Genomic DNA, 21,734 nt, shown 5'->3' with positions numbered 1-21,734 from the left:
TTCAAATACCATTTCTTCGAATGTAGTTTCTTCTTATAGTTAATATAAAAAAATAGTAACATAATTCAAAATTATTTATGACAGCGACCTGCACATTGTTCTACCGTCAACACACACCAAGAGTTAACTGCCGACTGACTATAGTCAAAGACGACTCCAGCGTCAAAGACATTTTACACAACACACAAGCTTCCACTTGTAATCAGTCTCTTTGCTATTCTTCGACACATTTACTAATAGTAATCAATATGCTTTCACTCTCAAAAATATAAGTAAATTAGCATATAATAAGGCAAATTACAATACAAAAATTCTGACAAAAAAAAAAAGAAAACATTTACAATTTGGTATCGACAAATCCGGTAAAAAATAACACATCCCCCAGATCCATTACAGTCTGACAAGGGTATTGCGAAGATTGGGAGGGCGACAGAAAGCTATTCTAGGTGCGGTGGGCAAAATCTCAGACAAATAGAATGGATCACATTTCAGGGCATGATGTTAGGAAGTTACGGCCTTGTCGAAGTAGCTGATTAATACATTTGAGACCAGGATAATACTGAGTGACAAGTGGTGTACTCTTTAAGTTCTTTGTAGGAGGGATCATCAGCACCAAGATTGGATGTGATGGCCCAGCAAATCTGCTTTTGAACTAGGCTGATGGGGTAATTACGTCCAGTGAAGGCCCAGGTGAGAATAGTGGTAAACTGTTGTGAAGAGTGTGCATCTGAACAAGATGTGTTTGTCTTGAATGCCGAGGCTGTATGGCAGGGAACGTTTGACATGGAAAAGATGGCATCAGTCAAAATTTAAGTTCTGTTGTTTGTTAGTAGGTATAATGTGGACGGAAGTGTGTAACTGGCATTCGGTGAGGATGAGATCAACATCAAGGAAAGTGTCATGGGATTTAAGACTATTTGAAATTTAATTGGGAGAAGGTATTTAGAGATTACAGGTATTTTAACAGGTCAGCCTCACCATGAATCTGTACGCAAAGATGTCATCAATATATCTAAACCAAACCAGGGGCTGAAGGCTTACAGATCCCAGGAAAGCCCTCTCCAAGTGACCCATGAAAAGATTTGCATAGGAAAGAGCCATTCTGGTTCCCATGGCCGTACCCTCTGATCTGTTTGTATGTCTGCTCCTCAGAGGTGAAGTAGTTGTTGGTAAGTATAAAGTTGAGTAAGGTGAGTAGCAAGGATGTCATATATTTGAAATCATGTGGGCACTGATTGAAGAAATGTTCAGCTGCACACTTACCATGTATGTGGAGGATACTGGTGGAGAAGGAGGTGGTGACAAGCAGGGTGTGTGGTGGGAGTGGGACTGACACAGATTTCAGACGATGTAGAAAATGATTGGTGCCTTTAATATAGGAAGTGTGGTGTCACCGCCAGACACCACACTTGCTAGGTGGTAGCCTTTAAATCGGCCGCGGTCTGTTAGTATACGTCGGACCCGCGTGTCGCCACTGTCAGTGATTGGAGACCGAGCGCCACCACACGGCAGGTCTAGAGAGACTTACTATCACTCGCCCAGTTGTACAGCCGACTTAGCCAGAGATGGATCACTGACAAATACGCTCTCATTTGCCGAGACGATAGTTAGCATAGCCTTCAGCTACGTCATTTGCTATGACCTAGCAAGGCGCCATAGCATTTCATATTGAGATTATAAAACATATATAAACAAGAGCGATGTACACCAATTGTGGATTAAAGTTAAGTATTATATCAACTACCTACTTTAATTGCTACTATTAATTCCCTTAAGTGTTCCAGACCTCACGCCAGTCAGCGTGTAATTAAACGCGTGCATTTCGGCCTCCTCTAGCAACACAGTGTTGGCTCTTCTGCCAACACTACAGGAAGGATGTCTTTGTACTATGGGTTACAGGTGTTGATCAACTAAGGCAGACATACATTTGGTGAGTGCTTTAAGGCAGAAGCTGTGGGACGGCCAGGACGATTGGAATTGTGGATCTTAGGAAGAAGGTAAAAGGTGGGGGTGTGTAGTTTGGGTGGTGTAAGAAGTTCTATAAACTGACGTGCTAGTCCTTGTGAAGGGCCTGAGGTTTCAAGGAGGGACTGTAGGTCAGTTTGAATCACTGGGATGGGGTCCCGATGGCAGATGCTCTATGTATAGGTGTCAGACAGCTGGTGCAGACCTTCACTTACGTACTCCCGTCGCTCGAGTACCACAGCGGCAGATTCATTCCTGTTGATAAATACGGGTCGGCTGTTATTATTCTGTGCCAGATCTACCTCGACCATTGTTCGACAGAGAGGGATAATGAGAGGTGTGTGCTATCCGTGTCGTGTGCTGCGGTGCTTGCGCCACCCCTGTCCACTCTCACGCTCTGTCTCCTCTCTCGATTGCAGGCCAGCCCAGTGGCTACGGTGGTGGGCTCTGGGCAGACGGTGCGTCTGCTCACTGCGCGCAACATCGAGCGGCCGCAGGCCAAGTTCAAGGACAAGGTGGACAACTCGCCCGGCCCGTTTCAGCCGATCCTCAAATACAAGCCGAATGCGATAACGCCGTTCGCCATCACGCTGGAGGTCACCGACGAGGGTGAGAGGTGAGTGCGGTAGGGGCCACTCTGTGTTTCTTATATATAGGGAAACATTCCAAGTGGGAAAAATATATCTAAAAACAAAGATGATGTAACTTACCAAACGAAAGCGTTGGTATGTTGATAGAGACACTAACAAACACAAACACACACACAAAATTCAAGCTCTGGCAACCAACAGTTGCTTCATCAGGAAAGAGGGAAGGAGAGGGAAAGACGAAAGGATGTGGATTTTAAGGGAGAGGGTAAGGAGTCATTCCAATCCCGGGAGCGGAAAGACTTACCTTAGGGGGAAAAAAGGACAGGTATACACTCGCGCGCGCGCACACACACACACACACACACACACACACACACACATCCATCCGCACATACACAGCAGTTACCAAACAGTTGTCACACAACTGCCATCAATATCCGTGCTGTTGCTCCGTCATATTGAAACCAACTGTCGGCAGAAAAATGGGGTAGTTGGTGCGCAACAAAATTTCCATCGTGGCAACATACTGAACAGATGAGTTGTTCCCATGTCACTGTTCACCCATCATCATTTTCATAAAAGTAGGTGCCTGTAACGCCACTCGATGACATGACTCACTGTACAGTAACCTTGGTGCTGTGCAATTGACGCTCTTGTAGCTGACATGGATTTTTCTGTGACCAACAACGAAAATTCTGTCTACTGACAAAACCACTCAGCTGAAAGTGAGCTTCATCTGACATCCACTTGTCGTTAGTGAAATTGTGAATTATACTTTCGCTAACAAATGTGTAGCATATTGTCTTCGCATTAGCAGATTGTTAAGTTAAAGTTGCTGAATGATCTGTGGCTTGTACAGATGGAACTGTAAGGGGGGTAGGATGTCAAACGGGCCGACATGGAGCAGGAGAGGCACCACAGGACATTTTAATTTCCACTGTCTATACTTTTACAAGTAAATTTATAAAACTTTGTCAGCATGACCAGGAAGGATTGAGGATTCGCACTCGTAGCAGCCGAAGTTCAAAAACATAACAAAATAATTTTTTTTACATGTGAAATTTCATCATTTTTTCACTTACTATTGGCTGCATTTATTGCTATAGGTACACTTTTCTTCATAAGTAAGAGAGACTGTTCGATGAATTTTGCACAGCACACAAACCACACTTACAGGTGTCTTAAACTCTAGAATCTATTTAATTTATGAAAAAATGAATGAACTGTTACGTTTTAAACTTTATGTTTAGAAAAAAAAATCAAATTTTGTAGTTAATTATCTCAATTTTTACCACAGTTTTTTATAGATTTGGAAAATTCTAGAGTTTCATACATCTGTAAGTATGGTTTGTATGCTGCGCAAAATTCATCAAAGAATCTCTCTTACTTGTGAAGAAAAAGGTACCTATAGCAACAAATGCAGCCGACAGTAAGTGAAAAAATGATTAAATTTCATATCTAAAAAAAAATTATTTTGTTATGTTTTCGCACTTCCACTGCTGTGAGTGTGAATTCTGAATCCTTCCTGGTCATGCTGACAAAGTTTTATGAATTTATCTGTAAAAGTATAGACAGTAGAAAATAAAATGTCCTGTGGTGCCTCTCCTGCTCCAAGTCAGCCCGTTTGACGTCCTGATACCCTTAAATCCACTTTCAGTACTTGTCAAACTCTCAAGCGATACAACTGATGAACAGAACGCTGCGGGGTTTGTAGTTAAACAGTTCACACAGCCCCATACAGGTAGTTTGGATTCTCTCTGCACATTGGGTCTTCAGTACTGAACACATCGCTTCAAAATTGCAGGGTCAGGCATCAGTTGCATGTGCTCAGGGAACACGACCGTTCCGTCCAGCTTCGAAATGACGCCGAATTGTCGATTTGCGTCCTCTACACTTCCATTCTTGTTATAGGCTTTTACCACAAAGACAGTGTGCATGCCATTCTGTTGCTCCACATTTAGTGTTTACTAAATGGCAAGATAGTGTGAGCAGCATTCTATATCTCATTCAGCACCACCTATCTCGATTGTTGCCACTACATGTTCCAAAATTTTCTGTGCTTTTGAGTCAACCCATCTTTATTTATCATGTCTGAAGGAAGTTACATACGGATACACAAGTTAACTGAGAACAACACACAAGTGTTACAAATATTAAACAGCTACTTAACAGACATCAGCAGCATCGAGTACACTGACGACAGCTTTTGCAGAGCCTTCACGGTGAAGTAGGCCGGGTGTCAGCGGCTCTGCTGAGATATGTACTGCAGCAGAGTGGAGGATTTGTCCTGGGAAAAGTCCCCTACACTGTGGCAGAGCCACTTCTGTGGAGTATCCTTTCTTCCAGGAGTGCTCGTCTGGCTACGTACATCAGAGAGCTACTGTTGAGTTTGGAAAGTAGGAGGTGAGGTACTGCTCTGTAGGCAGGTCGGACGGGTCATGCCCTCGTATGTCGGTTGGTAAGAGGCGACGATTGGGGTCTGCGTTCTGACCCCACACATAGTTTCATATCTGTTATTGTTTGTTGTTGTTGTGGTCTTCAGTCCTCAGACTAGTTTGATGCAGCTCTCCATGCTACTGTATCCTGTGCAAGCTTCTTCATCTCCCAGTACCTACTGCAGCCTACATCCTTCTGAATCTGCTTAGTGTATTCATCTCTTGGTCTCCCTCTACGACTTTTACCCTCCACGCTGCCCTCCAATGCTAAATTTGTGATCCCTTGATGCCTCAGAACATGTCCTACCAACCTGTCCCTTCTTCTTGTCAAGTTGTGCCACAAACTCCTCTTCTCCCCAATTCTATTCAATACCTCCTCATTAGTTATGTGATCTACCCATCTAATCTTCAGCATTCTTCTGTAGCACCACATTTCGAAAGCTTCTATTCTATTCTTGTCTAAACTATTTATCGTCCATGTTTCACTTCCATACATGGCTACACTCCATACAAATACTTTCAGAAACGACTTCCTGACGCTTAAATCTATACTCGATGTTAACAAATTTCTCTTCTTCAGAAACGTTTTCCTTGCCATTGCCAGTCTACATTTTATATCCTCTCTACTTTGACCATCATCAGTTATTTTGCTCCCCAAATAGCAAAACTCCTTTACTACTTTAAGTGTATCATATCCTAATCTAATTCCCTCAGCATCACCCGATTTAATTCGACTACGTTCCATTATCCTCGTTTTGCTTTTGTTGATGTTCATCTTACATCCTCCTTTCAAGACACTGTCCATTCCGTTCAACTGCTCTTCTAAGTCCTTTGCTGTCTCTGACGGAATTACAATGTCATCGACGAACCTCAAAGTTTTTATTTCTTCTCCATGGATTTTAATACCTATTCCGAAATTTTCTTTTGTTTCCTTTACTGCTTGCTCAATATACAGATTGAATAGCATCGGGAAGAGGTTACAACCCTGTCTCACTCCCTTGCCAACCACTGCTTCCCTTTCATGCCCCTCGACTCTTATAAGAGTTTCATATTTGGCAGGCAGTTTGTAAGTCTTTGGCATTCAGTGCTTTCACGCAATAATTGGTGGCGGTGACTCGTGCCACAGATTCTGTCACCCGTACGAGTACGAGCTGGACCGCCTGCGTGTGCCGCCCCAGCAGCTGGAGCGTGTCCCCGCCCCCCAGAAGCCCCTCCCCGTGGATGAGACGCCGCTCGTCGTGGTGGAGCGCCCGGAGGATGTGCACATCATGCTCGAGGACCTGCGCCGCTACACCGAAGTCGCCGTTGACCTTGAGGTGCAGTAAGCTTTTTGTAAAAAATAGTCTGCATGTTAGAAAACTGAATATATAGATTTTAGAAACTTTCTCCTCATGTAACTTGTACTGTAGGTGTCATATTAAAGTAATTGCTCATAAATGAATCGAGAAGTAAACATATTAAACAGTTCAGAATTGTGTAATTAATAATAGAAATTGTAAATGTGCAAATATTTTGTAATTTAAAATGTTTATAAAAAAATAATTTTAATCAGATCATTTGATGCAACAACAATGAAAATTTTACAATGAAATGACATACGTCAGTGGGGACAGATGAAAATGTGTGCCCCGACCGGGACTCGAACCCGGCATCTCCTGCTTACATGGCAGACGCTCTATCCATCTGAGCCACTGAGGACACAGAGGATAGCACGACTGCAGGGATTTATCTCTGGCATGCCTCTCGCAAAACCCACATTCTCAGCATATTGTCCCGCACTACATTCGTAGTGCCCCCGCTCATTATACTCGTTACTCGCGCCGCGTTGCCAATTCCCGTAAGAGTTCGGGCACTGTTTGTGCATTCGCACAGAAGAAGAAGATGGTCAAGTGGCCGGTAAGCCTTAACTATATATATACCAAGATGGTATCTGTTCTTTCGGACATGTCTGAAAGAACAGATATCATCTTGGTATATGTAATGAAAATTTTGTCTGATGTAGTTGGGAGCTTGAGGACGTAGCATGATTTTTGGTTTTTGAACTGTGTATCTACCATAAAATTGGCAAGAGGTAGAAATGGACTGCGCAGCGGTCTCGGGTACTGTAGCTGTTGAAGACCGAAGATCAAGATAAAAAATTTACGCAGCAAAAACCCTACAGAAATTGACAATGTATCATGTGAAGTTTGTGGCTGAGTTTACAGTAAACTATAGTATAGTTCCATATTAGGAGAAATCATTTTTGTGATGGTCTTATGAGCATAGATGATGACCTGAGACGCAGAAGGCCAAAAATGTCAACAGATGAATTGAGTGTGAAACTTGGGGCAGATGCTCTTGAAGAAGATCACAGAGCAACTTTTGAGGAACTCTCTCAAGCCATGGGAATTCTCCCCAACAGCAGTATCCCATATCCTGACAGATGATTTGAAGAAAAGAAAAATTTCTGCAAGATGGGCCGCGCACTGTCTAACTGCTAAAGAGAAGCGGAACTACTTGCACACTGCAACCTTGTTCAAACAATGATTTGACTGTGAAGGTTAGTGATTCTTGTGTCGAATTGTCACTATTGATGAAACATGGATTAGAGACTTGAACTGGAGTTGAAATCACAGTTCAATGAGCAGAGAGCTTCAGATTTTCCTCTCCAAAAACATTTTGACGTTCTCAATTGAAATTCAAGCAAATAATGATTTTTTTTGCTCATGATCACCAAGGAATCATCATGACCGATAGAGTGAAAGAAGTGACACAGTGGTGTATTATCATAAATTTGTGTAAAACCTGCACAGAAAAATGCACGAAGCCTGACTTCAATTGCTCGAGGCTGGGCCACTCATTTTCAGTGACAATGTCTGCCCACATATCGGCAATGGCACAGTGCAAGCACTGCGCGAATACGGATTGGAAGCGCTGCAGCATTTGCCGTACAGCCCAGACGTGAGTCCACCAGACTTCAACTTGTCCACAAAGTTAAAAACATATATGCATGGATGTCGTTATCATTCAAACCATGCCACAGATGAACAGAAGCGGTGTCCTGAATGGAATAATAGAGCTGAGATGTTGGGATTCAGTCATAAGAAGCAGGGAAACTATATTGAAGGAATGTAAAGAGATTTTAAAAATGTGAGAACTATTTATGAAATGTCCCTCAAATAAAATATGACATTTATGTACAAATAGTGTGAATGGTAATATTGTCTTACATGTGAAATTATTGATACTCACAGGTATCTGAGGATTCATAATGTGTGTATTAGGCTTCATACACCACAGTGCTCTTCGCATTGCACTGCTAATTAGGGATTCTTCCTGCTCCTTTCACATCTGAAGAGCAAGAAAAACGACAGCTTTATCACCTCTCTGTGTGCTATAATTAGTCTACTGTAGTCCTCACAGTCCCTACAGGAGCGATACGTCGAGGTCTAGTCCTAGATTTGTCAATTAAAGGCACTTCTCGAAACTTTGCAATAACTACAATGAGATTTTCACTCTGCAGCGGAGTGTGCGCTGATATGAAACTTCCTGGCAGATTAAAACTGTGTGCCCGACCGAGACTCGAACTCAGGACCTTTGCAAGTTTGGAAGGTAGGAGACGAGATACTGGCAGAAGTAAAGCTGTGAGTACCGTGCGTGAGTCGTGCTTCGGTAGCTCAGATGGTAGAGCACTTGCCCGCGAAATGCAAAGATCCCGAGTTTGTAATAACTAGTTTTTTCCGCTACAGCTTGCATATGTGTTCAAGTGTCTACCAGTTAAGTTTCTTTAGTATCTCTGTGACACTCTCCCATGGGTCAAAAAATGTAAGACCATGAAATCCTCACTCTACAGCAGATTAAAACTGTCTGCCGGGCTGACTTGAACTCGAGACCTTTGCCTTTTGCCGGAAAATGCTCTGCCAATGAGCTACCGCAGCACGACTCACGGCCTGCGAAAGGCAAAGGTTCCGAGTTCGAGGCCCAGTCCCAGTCTGGCACACAATTTCAATCTGCCATTCTCTGTATACATCCTATTTGGTATGGGTCCCACACGTTTGGGCAGTATTATAGAGTGGGTGCCACGAGTGTTTAGTAAGCAGACTGGCTGCATTTCATAGTATTCTGCTGCTGAAACCAAGTTTGCCACCTGCTTTGTGTACATCTGAGCATATGTTAATATTCCATTTCATATCCCCACGTGTTGTTACACGTAGATATGTGTACGAGTTGACTGATTCCAGCTGTGTAATATTATGGTGATTGGGTGATATATTTTTCATTTTTAACAGTGCACAGATTTAAATTTCTTAACATTAAAGCAAGTTGACAATCTCTGCACCAGTTTGAAACATTAACAAGCTGTGATTTAATATCTTTCTCTCTGTCCTTCCCACAGCACCACTCGTACCGCAGCTACCAGGGCCTGACGTGCCTGATGCAGCTGTCGACACGCGACACGGACTACATTGTCGACACTCTCGCCCTGCGCTCTGACCTGCAGTGCCTCAATGACGTCTTCACTGACCCCAAAGTCGTCAAGGTGAGTGCGGCCGGCACCGTCGTTGCCATCTTACTGTGCCGTAGAGTCTGAGGTAGTGGCACAATTGTACATAGCCTTTTGTGTGGATTGGGGGCTTGACCAATATTCTAAAGAACCTCAATGTCTGGTGGGCCATTTGTGCTACTAACTTTATACTTTAAAGGTGTCACATAGAATATGTAATAATTTTGCATCTCCCTCTCCCTCTCCCTCTCCCTCTCCCTCTCCCTCTCCCTGTCCCTCTCCCTCTCCCTCTCCCTGTCCCTCTCCCTCTCCCTGTCCCTCTCCCTCTCCCTCTCCCCTGCCCCCCTTCCCACTCACCCTTTCATCTCTCTCTGTGACCGTCTGTATGGCCAGGCTAGTCTCAGAAACTGCTGTAGGATGCACAGATTCGCGATGAAAGTTTTTGTACAGGGTTATTACAAATGATTGAAGCGATTTCACACCTCTACAATAACTTTATTATTTGAGATATTTTCACAATGCTTTGCACACACATACAAAAACTCAAAAAGTTTTTTTAGGCATTCACAAATGTTCGATATGTGCCCCTTTAGTGATTCGGCAGACGTCAAGCCGATAATCAAGTTCCTCCCACACTCGGCGCAGCATGTCCCCGTCGATGAGTTCGAAAGCATCGTCGATGTGAGCTCGCAGTTCTGGCACGTTTCTTGGTAGAGGAGGTTTAAACACCGAATCTTTCACATAACCCCACAGAAAGAAATCGCACGGGGCTAAGTCGGGAGAGCGTGGAGGCCGTGACATGAATTGCTGATCGTGATCTCCACCACGACCAATCCATCGGTTTTCCAATCTCCTGTTTAAGAAATGCCGAACATTGTGATGGAAGTGCGGTGGAGCACCATCCTGTTGAAAGCTGAAGTCGGCGCTGTCGGTCTCCAGTTGTGGCACGAGCAAATTTTCCAGCATGTCCAGATACACGTGTCCTGTAACATTTTTTTCGCAGAGGAAAAAGGGGCCGTAAACTTTAAACCGTGAGATTGCACAAAACACGTTAACTTTTGGTGAATTGCGAATTTGCTGCATGAATGCGTGAGGATTATCTACCACCCAGATTCGCACATTGTGCCTGTTCACTTCACCATTAAGAAAAAATGTTGCTTCATCACTGAAAACAAGTTTCGCACTGAACACATCCTCTTCCACGAGCTGTTGCAACCGCGCCGAAAATTCAAAGCGTTTGACTTTGTTATCGGGTGTCCGGGCTTCTAGCAATTGTAAATGGTAAGGCTTCTGATTTAGCCTTTTCCGTAAGATTTTCCAAACCGTCGGCTGTGGTACGTTTAGCTCCCTGCTTGCTTTATTCGTCGACTTCCGCGGGCTACGCGTGAAACTTACCCGCACGCGTTCAACCATTTCTTCGCTCACTGCAGGCCGACCAGTTGATTTCCCCTCACAGAGGCATCCAGAAGCTTTAAACTGCGCATACCATCGCCAAATGGAGTTAGCAGTTGGTGGATCTTCGTTGAACTTCGTCCTGAAGTGTCGTTGCACTGTTTTGACTGACTGATGTGAGTGCATTTCAAGCACGACATACGCTTTCTCGGCTCCTGTTGCCATTTTGTCTCACTGCGCTCTCGAATGCTCTGGCGGCAGAAACCTGAAGTGCGGCTTCAGCCGAACAAAACTTTATGAGTTTTTCTACGTATCTGTAGTGTGTCGTGACCATATGTCAATGAATGGAGCTACAGTGAATTTATGAAATCGCTTCAATCATTTGTAATAGCCCTGTATATAATTTATGAATATTTTGTACAAATTGTCTGAATTGTGATCAATTAAAGTTAAATTGTGAAAATGATTCCATTAGCACCTAGTGAGCAGCTGGCATAACTTGAGAGAGCATGAAGCCCAACCAAATGTGTGTAATGCATAGTGATCAAGCAGTAGAGCGTCTGGCTAGAACATTTAAGGTTGTGGGACTGAAACCAAGCAGGGTCACCTTTTTTCACTTTGTCTCTTAACCTAGCATTCACCTCTCAACAAAGTGAAGATTCACCAGAAATGAAATGTGGCTCGAACTCCACATTAAACCGTGGCACTCCTTTTCTTGGTTGGATAACTGGTTAGGGATATGCAGGTCGCCTAAGTGACATCCAGTTGATTGCAGTTGTTTTGGAACAACCGCACAGTTAAAAAACATGCGAATCCAGAACCTGTGGTTTTCAATTCTTCATGCATGAAGTAAAACACAGCATGTGATGCAGCTTTGCTTCATTTGTATAAGGCGATAGATGTTTTGTTTGGACATACTCAAATTGTATAGAAGGCTGGTAAACAAACCTCCACTCGACAGAAAGAGATTTAGGCTTCTGAAAGATCAGAAATATGTGGGCATGATGATCTTGAATGGAATTCAGAAACTTCTTGTGGATGAATACACAAGATTATCAAATTCTTCTACAAATGGTTCAGGGACCCACTTTGAAATATCACAGTTTCAGACTGCCAATTTCTGCTTTGAACAAGGGGCTGTGAGTTACTTAACTTTGAAGTGTTGTAAGAAACATGAGCAATAACAAAATGATAACCACCACATCATGTGATGTGAGACTTGCAATTTGAAATACATATTTTTAAACATCAGTTTCCCTAAAATCGTTTCAGAACAACTGCATAATGAAAAAAATGTGATTCCATAATATGAGATGTTTTATTTTTATGCTAAAGTAAAATGGTTCCGAAAAACTGTTGCTGCAACTTTGTTTTGTTTGCATACAGTACATTTTTTTTCAGCAGCACAGTAGATGACGCAACTTTTAGCTTACTGCCTCCCTTGAATCAGACCTGCTTGTGGACACAAGTATTTGCATGGCACGGTGAATAAGTCTGCCATAAAGTGTCTACGCCAAAGAATTGTGGCAATGAGTCTCAACAGTGCGTACTAAGCTTCACAAGAGGAGTGCTATAAGATGTGCATCATGCATGTTTTTTTCTTATTTTTTAATTTATTTGTGTCACTTTCGCTGTGCTCTCATACATATTGAATGATTGAAACGTGCATTGGTCACTATTGAAGCTGCCAGTGGCACAGAAAGGAGTTCAGTATTCAGCAACATAAATTTTTGAACATGTTCTCAATAACATAAAGTTGCTGACAAGCAAAGAAGCCAGTGTTAAATCTAACCTAAAATCATTTTTCATTGACAACTCCTTCAATATGTCCAGTACTGGCTGGGTAAGTCTTTCTCTTCTCGTTGGCACATACATGGATACCTTTCTGTTTCTAAAATAAAGCGTGTCTACACAATCATTACTCTGCTGTGAAGTAGACTACAGTACCAGTGTATCTGAACCACTAGTTGTGTGGAGTACCTATCCAAACACAATGCAAGATTCAGCGAAACTGATGCTTTGAAGAGTGAAGATGGATACGATCATGCGTACTGTGATGGCAGCTGTCATATTCAAATGAAATTCAAGATAAGGAACTTGCAGTTGTAACAGCCAGACTTTATCTATTCTTCGAGGCCTTCAGTACAGTGAGAACCACTCAGGTTCAGAGTTTATCATTTCTGGTTCCAGATCAGTGCTGAAATTGTTACGAAATGTACACAGTAGGAGATCCGGCCATGCAATAGCAAATGACATGATGAACCTGATGTGACATATCGCAAGTAGGAATCAGGAAATTACATCGTGCTGGATGAAACCAAGATTACTAAATAATAAGGTTGGGCAGTAAGCGCTCTGCTCTACCATTGGCTGGCCTAGTGACGTCAGCGTGGAAGCAAGCGCTCACAAGCAGACGACACGGCATGCGCGTCTACGTCAAGTTTTTGGCGGAAGATTTTGTTTATACCAGAATTGAGATGTCTAAACTGCTTTTCTGCTCCTAAAATATTACAGTTAAAACTGATGAGTTATATTCTTTCGCAGCTTATGCCTCACACATCGGTAAAATATCAGATCACAACTACACTGACACACACATGAAATTCGAAACCTCAGCTCAAATAAATCAGAAACTATTCATTTAATCGCATTGAAATGAATCTACTTAAGAGCTCGAAGTTGCACACACTTGTTTGTAAGAACAGCATTCCTTCTTTCTAAAGCCGCTATAGTATTCATCAAAGTAACTGTATCTGTGTCTCAAAAAAAAAAAAAAAACAACTGTCATCTGTACATGTGCTCTTATTATGATGATTCTTATTTGGTGACAGCTTTTCCAGAGATCTCTTATGTAGTTCTCGTTTCTTATACCGTTTGGTTCTGTCTTCTGTTGCGGGTGACACATTGACAGTCGCACTACTGCACGGCAAAGTGCATGAAGGAACTGCATCTGGCTTGAGCATTCATTTTCGGGGCAAATTAAGCAATTCAGACTGTAAATACCTTAAGTAATCTGTTTCTGCGAAATGGCGAGAGCATATTCTTGCATGAGCAACATTTACACTGCCTTAACATTTCGACAACCATAGTTTTTGTAATGTTTCATTACGCGGGAAACTGTGATACATTACGTCAGTTCCCTTTGTGCTCCGGTTGTAGGAAAAACAGCCCGTAACAGCACAGCCTGGCATTGTAAAAATTAATTTTCTCACTCACTTGTAGATTCTCCAATAAGAGTTTCACAGGACGAACCATAAACTGTAGAGCTGGGGAACACAATGTTGATCCCGCTGTCCACTATCGCTAACTATTTCAGTTTCGAATCAAATATCAATTACAGCTAAAACCGTTAACACTCCCGAATTCCGAATGTTTCCGCTGTTGACTGAGTCCCTCAGAAGAAAGAACTCAATCAAGATACCCCTTCAAGCACAAAACAACGCAAGAAAAACAATGACACACAATTCGAACTGTGTACTGTTTGGCAAAGCTGCTTCCACCGTGATGTCATGTGCACAGCTGAGAAAACACGTTGCTTTCTGCGCATAGCTTTCTGCGCCCCCCTGGATGAAACCACACTGTGGTGTACATGTGTAGTGTAACAGGACGTTGTGCGTCAAGCCCTGTTCCTCTGTATGAAGATTTGTCCCACCAGCTGACGATGCTCGCAACGTTTAAGCTAAGTAGGGGGCTCAAATATCAACAGATTTACAGTGTGTACCGTATGTGTTCCTACACAGAGGACATACAAGATAAGATGTAGCTGCAGTGTATGGAAGCCGGAAGAATGCTGACTACTTGCTGGCCATATAGTATGCAGTCGATGGACCCGGAAACCATGTATAGAATAATCAGGATTAGGACATTATTATAGAATCTCTTAGGAGAAAAACATATGATGGTTTTTAATGTAATGCAAGAAAGCTTTTGTATTAATGTTAGATTGGGTGCACTCTCGTTTGAGTTCTCATGAAGGAAGGATGTATTAGTGTCATGTTAATGAACTGAATTGTAAATGCAGTTATAAAATAAACATCCGGAACTGGATGGTTGAAAGTGAAAATATGTGTTCAGCCATCATTTGGTAACTTGGTATTAGTTGTTAGTTGGAAAGCTTCAGCAATTTCCTGCAGCAGAGAAGCCGCTTCGGAGAAGTCTGCATGGGAGTGGCCCAACATAGCTGGTCCACAAAATTCTACATGGCAACTGGAATTATGTGCGAGACAGAGTCCTTAAAAGAAGGTAATCCTGTAACAAAACATTGTGAAGCATGGTACCAGATGCAAGTGAAATAGCACCGTGTGATACCCAACTAAACTAAACCAACTAACATGACCAAAGCCCAAATGAATATTTTTTTGCCGTACGAGGCAGTGAAATAGTACACTAGTTATCCAAAGCAGCCATCTATGACAGAGCAAGGGGATACGTGGAATTACCAGTTACACATCTTCTAAATGTTACTAAGTCAACAATCAAGACTGTGGAATGCAGTATGGCAAGAGACCTCCAAATATAAATGTAAAGATTATGCCAAAGTGAACACATTGTCGATTCCTAACTTCTGGCATGATGACTCATGAACTCATTGAGGACCCTCACATTTGACCACAGCCTTTACAGAAAGCATCTGTATCGTATGAGTGTGGTCATGTTCCAGTTGTACGAGGGCAGTTCAATAAGTAATGCAACACATTTTTTTTCTGAAACAGGGGTTGTTTTATTCAGTATTGAAATACACCAGGTTATTCCCCAGTCTTTTAGCTACACAACACTATTTTTCAACGTAATCTCCATTCAATGCTACGGCCTTACACCACCTTGAAATGAGGGCCTGTATGCCTGCACGGTACCATTCTACTGGTCGATGTCGGAGCCAACGTCGTACTGCATCAATAACTTCGTCATCCGCATAGTGCCTCCCACGGATTGCGTCCTTCATTGGGCCAAACATAAGGAAATCTGACGGTGCGAGATCGGGGCTGTAGGGTGCATGAGGAAGAACAGTCCACTGAAGTTTTGTGAGCTCCTCTCGGGTGCGAAGACTTGTGTGAGGTCTTGCGTTGTCATGAAGAAGGAGAAGTTTGTTCAGATTTTTGTGCCTACGAACACGCTGAAGCCGTTTCTTCAATTTCTGAAGAGTAGCACAATACACTTCAGAGTTGATCGTTTGACCATGGGGAAGGACATCGAACAGAATAACCCCTTCAGCGTGCCAGAAGACTGTAACCATGACTTTACTGGCTGAGGGTGTGGCTTAAAACTTTTTCTTGGTAGGGGAGTGGGTGTGGCGCCACTCCATTGATTGCCGTTTTGTTTCAGGTTCGAAGTGATGAACCCATGTTTCATCGCCTGTAACAATCTTTGACAAGAAATTGTCACCCTCAGCCACATGACGAGCAAGCAATTCCACACAGATGGTTCTCCTTTGCTCTTTATGGTGTTCGGTTAGACAACGAGGGACCCAGCGGGAACAAACCTTTGAATATCCCAACTGGTGAACAATTGTGACAGCACTACCAACAGAGATGTCAAGTTGAGCACTGAGTTGTTTGATGGTGATCCGTCGATCATCTCGAACGAGTGTGTTCGCACGCTCCGCCATTGCAGGAGTCACAGCTGTGCACGGCCGGCCCGCACGCGGGAGATCAGACAGTCTTGCTTGACCTTGCGGCGATGATGACACACGCTTTGCCCAACGACTCACCGTGCTTTTGTCCACTGCCAGATCACCGTAGACATTCTGCAAGTGCCTATGAATATCTGAGATGCCCTGGTTTTCCGCCAAAAGAAACTCGATCACTGCCCGTTGTTTGCAACGCACATCCGTTACAGACGCCATTTTAACAGCTCCGTACAGCGCTGCCACCTGTCGGAAGTCAATGAAACTATATGAGACGAAGCGGGAATGTTTGAAAATATTCCACAAGAAATTTCCGGTTTTTTCAACCAAAATTGGCCGAGAAAAAAATTTGTGTTGCATTACTTATTGAACTGCCCTCGTACATGTGGTAAAGAAGAGCATGTCAGTCACATCTTTTTTAGGTATACAACAAACAAGTACAACGCTACAAGCCACCTCCTACAATGTTGACATCAATTGCCCTTTGCAGACGTGTATCACTCTCACTGTACTGCTCTGCTTGGAAGATTTTTCAGGAAGAACAGGTCAGCCTCTAATGTGATTTTACTGTAATTTTATGTTTATTATTTTTTTTTCTTTGGGGGGGGGGGGGGTAGAGGGTGGGAGGGGGGGGTAGCTAACTAACGTGACGCCTTTCATTTTGTTCAATATTGTCATATGGCTCTACTACATCAAGTGCCATTTGTCACAGTCACTTGGAGACAATGGTTGTAATGTAACGTGACAACAGTGATATATTTTTGCCATTTGCATCATTTGTGTGTGCGATGTGTGTATATTACATGGCACAGTGTACTAAACTCTTGCAAAACTGCACAGAAAAGTGATAAGACCATTACTACCAAAGAAAGCAAACCCAAACAGGCAGTTTGTAAATGTGCCCAGAAGGGATTACTACTGCAGCCCTACAGTGTATGCAGACAGATGTGAAGCAACCCCCACCCCCCTCCCCTTCTCCACTCACACCCATCCCTGGTGCTCGACTGTTGGTCACTTTATTTTGATTGAGATATACGCAACTACAAGTCCTGACTGACTGTGTTCTCAGTGGGTAGGTGGTGGCTGGGTGCAGTAAGGGGACAAGATAGGATAAGGGGTGTGTGTGTGTGTGTGTGTGTGTGTGTGTGTGTGTGTGTGTGTGTGTGTCCTTCGCACTCTGCGCATCACTCTCCTGCAGACTGTGGGTTTATATTTGTGATTTTTGCTGCAGGTGCTGCACGGGGCAGACAGCGACGTGGAGTGGCTGCAGCGTGACCTGGGCCTCTACCTGGTGAACCTGTTCGACACGCACCAGGCGGCGCGTGTGCTGGGGCTGGCCCACCTGTCGCTCGCCTTCGTCCTGAAGCACTACTGCCACGTCACCGCCGACAAGCGCTACCAGCTGGCCGACTGGAGGATTCGGTAAAGCGAGCGCACGATATCTGGCGCTATCTTAGGTGCTACTGACACTTGAAGCTGGCTGTGGGAGAGGCAGGTGCTAGACCGCCATTTGTAACCAGATTATGCCCATAATGTGTATTGTAACAGCTGGGACATCATAACAACAGGGGCACACGTCGGTGTCGGGCACAGTAGAGAATTGTCGGACCGTTTGTGTGAAGGTGACTTGTGTGAAATAGGCACTTACATTAAGCCACAGAATGTTCTGTGTTGAGGATTTATGAATAGCTCACATCTGTGAGCATTCTTCATCTATGTCTTCAGCCACACATTGCAAACCACTGTGAAATGTGGTGCAAAGTGCATGTCTCATTGTACCAGTTATTAAGATCTCTTCCTATTCCATTCACGTACGGAGCGTCAGGAAAATGAGTGCATCAGTGCTTCTGTACGTGTTGTAATTACTATATCTTGACCTCGTGATCCCTATGTGAGTGATATGTAGGCAGTTGTATGTTGCTAGAGTCATCATATATGGCCAGTTCTTGAAACTTTCTAATTAAGCTTTCAAGGAACAGTTTATGTCTTCAAGTATCTGCCTGGTCCCAGTATACGTTGAATATCCGCTGTTATTCCTATTTGGTATGGGAGTGACACACTTGAGCAGCATTCTAGAATGTAGACGTAGACTAATTGCATTTCCATAGTATTCTAACAATAAATAGAAGTCTGCCACCAACTGTAGCTGCAACTGAGCCCATGTGAGCATTTAGTTTTGTGTGCCTACAAGGTTTAACACCCTGGTACTTGAATAATTTAATCAGTTCCATCTGTGACCCATTAAAATTGTTGTCATAAGATGCTGTGTTTTATCGTTTTTTGAAATGCAAACTTTAACATTTCTGAATGTATCAAGCAAGTTGGCAATCCGTCTATCACTTTAAAATCTTGTCAAATTCTGACTAAATATTTGTGCAACTTTTTTTCAGACAGTACTTCATTACAGGCAACTGCATCATCTGCAAAAAGTCTGACGTTATTGTCTGCAAGGCCGTTAAAATACAATAAGATCAGCAGGAGTCCTGATACACTTCCCTAGGGTACACCCAAGATCATTTCTACATGTGTTGACGTTTCTCCATCAGAGATAAAATTTTGTGTCCTTTGTAACAAAAAACCTTCAATACAGTCACAAATTTTGCCTAATCACCCATATGACAGTGTTAGTAATAATTTTTCAGCCATTCAACTAATTGTTCCATAATGAATGGAAAAATATGAAACTACTCACTGTGATGCAAATTGCCAATGCAACTGAGTCAGAAAAATAAATAAAGAAATAATAAAATTGAACACAGTTACAGATGCTTTTTCTGCCACAATGTTGAAATTCCAGTACAGAGTTAATTTCACTGTAATGACGAGATTTACAGATATTCAGCTCCCCTCGAGTTCGCACTGGCTGGAGAAGTGTTGTGTAAGTAGATAAGTATCGGTTCGCAAATAACTTTGGTTGTACTGTGAAGTCACTGCATGAGATCTTTGTTTAACCCGTGTTTCTTCACCAGTTATTTTTTACAGCAGGAAGGAGAGTCTGGAACTCATTGAATAGCCTGAATCACTTACAACATCCAGATAATGCAGAATGCAAGTCTACTCACCCATAGAGGGAGGACAGTGCCAAGGGTTCAACCGTGTGGGGCACGACTTCGAAACACTCGAGGGTACAGATCAGCTGCCACACCGAGTGAAGTGTTGCAATGCCATTTTTGGACTCTGCTCGGTTGGAGTCTGAGTCAAAACCCAGACATTCCAAGAAAGATTCAGGAAAGTACTGAGAATTTATAATTTTCTGTGTCTGGGTAATGGATACAGAATTCCTCCCTCTCACACCTCTGCCTTTCTGAGAACAGAGGCCTCTTCTGTGCATTCATTCTCGAATTGCTGTAGTGAGCCTGTGAACGTGTCTTGAATATGAAATTCTACAGATTTCCTCCTGTAAAAATAACACCACTTTCACACCGTGACACAGCTAATCTTGGTCAGATCGAGGTTCTGTAGGTGGTATATGGCAGTGGTTTCCCACTGCCCAGTTCTCCTTTGTGTGGGGTGGCATCTGGAACTGGTGTCCGTCATCTCCAGAGAACTGCCCCACTTCACTCGTGAATCTCCTCTTTCATTATTTGAGGCAGGGCCTTATTTCTGTGCATTTTGGGGCCTTTTCCTTGTATATGTGTCACTGCTGTCCCACCCACAATATTTCGGGCACCCGGAGGATGGATTTTTTGTACCAGTGTAGGCGTCATGCTGAAATCACGTTGTGTACTGAATCGTCGAAAAATGTGATGTTCTTCTCGGAACTGGCAGATGCTCGACAAACTGGAGCCGTGAAGGGAAGTGCAAAAGCCATTGAGCGAGATGCATTTGCCTTCTTTACAGGTGCTTTTCTGGAGTCTGTTTTTCTTCTGAAGAGGACACGGCTGTTTTCTCCTCCTCCTTTATCCTTCTCCTCTGTTCCAGAGTGCCTCATCATTGATGGTTCATTAAAGCCTACTCTTCATTTAGGCTGGAGATTTGCTCAGAAAGTTCACTTCTTTGTGACTGCAGTATCTGTGAGTCTGTGCTGTATAGAACAGTCAACTGTAAGGGGTAGTTGAGTTGCACACTGAGACATTGGCTGTAGTGGTCTTAGCAGCTGTCAGATTTTCAGGCTGCCAGAGTTCACACTTGCATCTCTCAATTTTGAGTGCGTTTTGTGTGTTGCAGGTTATTGACTCGATATGACTTCATCTTTCCATAGGTGAAGTTGATGTACGCCTACTAAATCGTGGGTATCAGAAACCAGAGAAGCTCCATTTTATTTGGTGAGCTGCTGTTTGTCTGGTAGTGGTGGTGATTTCTCAAGCTGACAGAGTGATGATTTAAGAAACTTTAGACTCATCACACCCCACGGCTCATACCTACCTCTTCTGGTGCCAAAGAAAGCTACCGGACACTTCTCTTTGAGCGAGATTTCAAATGTGCCACTAGTTCTTGTCTCAATGTAGCTAGACTTTATAAATACCCTGACAGTCCAAAAACTTTAACGACTGGATTAATAAAAAATATGGAAAGTTAAGATGACGGTTTTAATGCTTGAGGTGTTCTACGAGGTGCACTCAAGTTCTAAAGCCTCCGATTTTTTTTCTCCGGACTGGAAAGAGATAGAAACATGCGCATTGTTTTAAAGTGAGGCCGCATTCATTGTCAATACGTCCCAGAGATGGCAGCACCGTACGGCAGATGCAATTTTACCGCCAGTGGCGAGAATGAGAACTGTTTTAAATACTTACAATGGCGACGTTTTCCTTACTTGAACAGCGTGCAATCATTTGTTTTCTGAATTTGCGTGGTGTGAAACCAATTGAAATTCATCGACAGTTGAAGGAGACATGTGGTGATGGAGTTATGGATGTGTCGAAAGTGCGTTCGTGGGTGCGACAGTTTAATGAAGGCAGAACATCGTGTGACAACAAACCAAAACAACCTCGGGCTCGCACAAGCCGGTCTGACGACACGATCGAGAAAGTGGAGAGAATTGTTTTGGGGGATCGCCGAATGACTGTCGAACAGATCACCTCCAGAGTTGGCATTTCTGTGGGTTCTGTGCACACCATCCTGTGTAACGACCTGAAAATGCGAAAAGTGTCATCCAGGTGGGTGCCACGAATGCTGATGGACGACCACACGGCTGCCCGTGTGGCACGTTGCCGAACAATGTTGACGCGCAACGACAGCACGAATGGGACTTTCTTTTCGTCGGTTGTGACAATGGATGAGACGTGGATGCCATTTTTCAATCCAGA

The 21,734-nt window shown here is 43.3% G+C and overlaps 1 protein-coding gene across 2 annotated transcripts in view; it reads left to right on the top strand.

Moving 5' to 3' along the window:
• Nucleotides 1-21,734, top strand: part of LOC124553776 (exosome component 10) — a 191,931-nt gene that overhangs the window by 64,664 nt on the left and 105,533 nt on the right. For both annotated transcript variants that reach the window (XM_047127713.1, XM_047127712.1), the window contains exons 5-8: nucleotides 2,385-2,581; nucleotides 6,117-6,306; nucleotides 9,366-9,509; nucleotides 17,720-17,910. In XM_047127713.1, coding sequence (XP_046983669.1) covers nucleotides 2,385-2,581; nucleotides 6,117-6,306; nucleotides 9,366-9,509; nucleotides 17,720-17,910 — 722 coding nt within the window. The remainder of the gene's footprint in view (nucleotides 1-2,384; nucleotides 2,582-6,116; nucleotides 6,307-9,365; nucleotides 9,510-17,719; nucleotides 17,911-21,734) is intronic.

This window comes from Schistocerca americana, chromosome 11 (genome assembly GCF_021461395.2).
Source record: "Schistocerca americana isolate TAMUIC-IGC-003095 chromosome 11, iqSchAmer2.1, whole genome shotgun sequence".
Classification (NCBI taxonomy): domain Eukaryota; kingdom Metazoa; phylum Arthropoda; class Insecta; order Orthoptera; family Acrididae; genus Schistocerca; species Schistocerca americana.
Note: the sequence above shows the minus strand (reverse complement) of the source record. Positions and strands in the feature narration are given on the sequence as shown.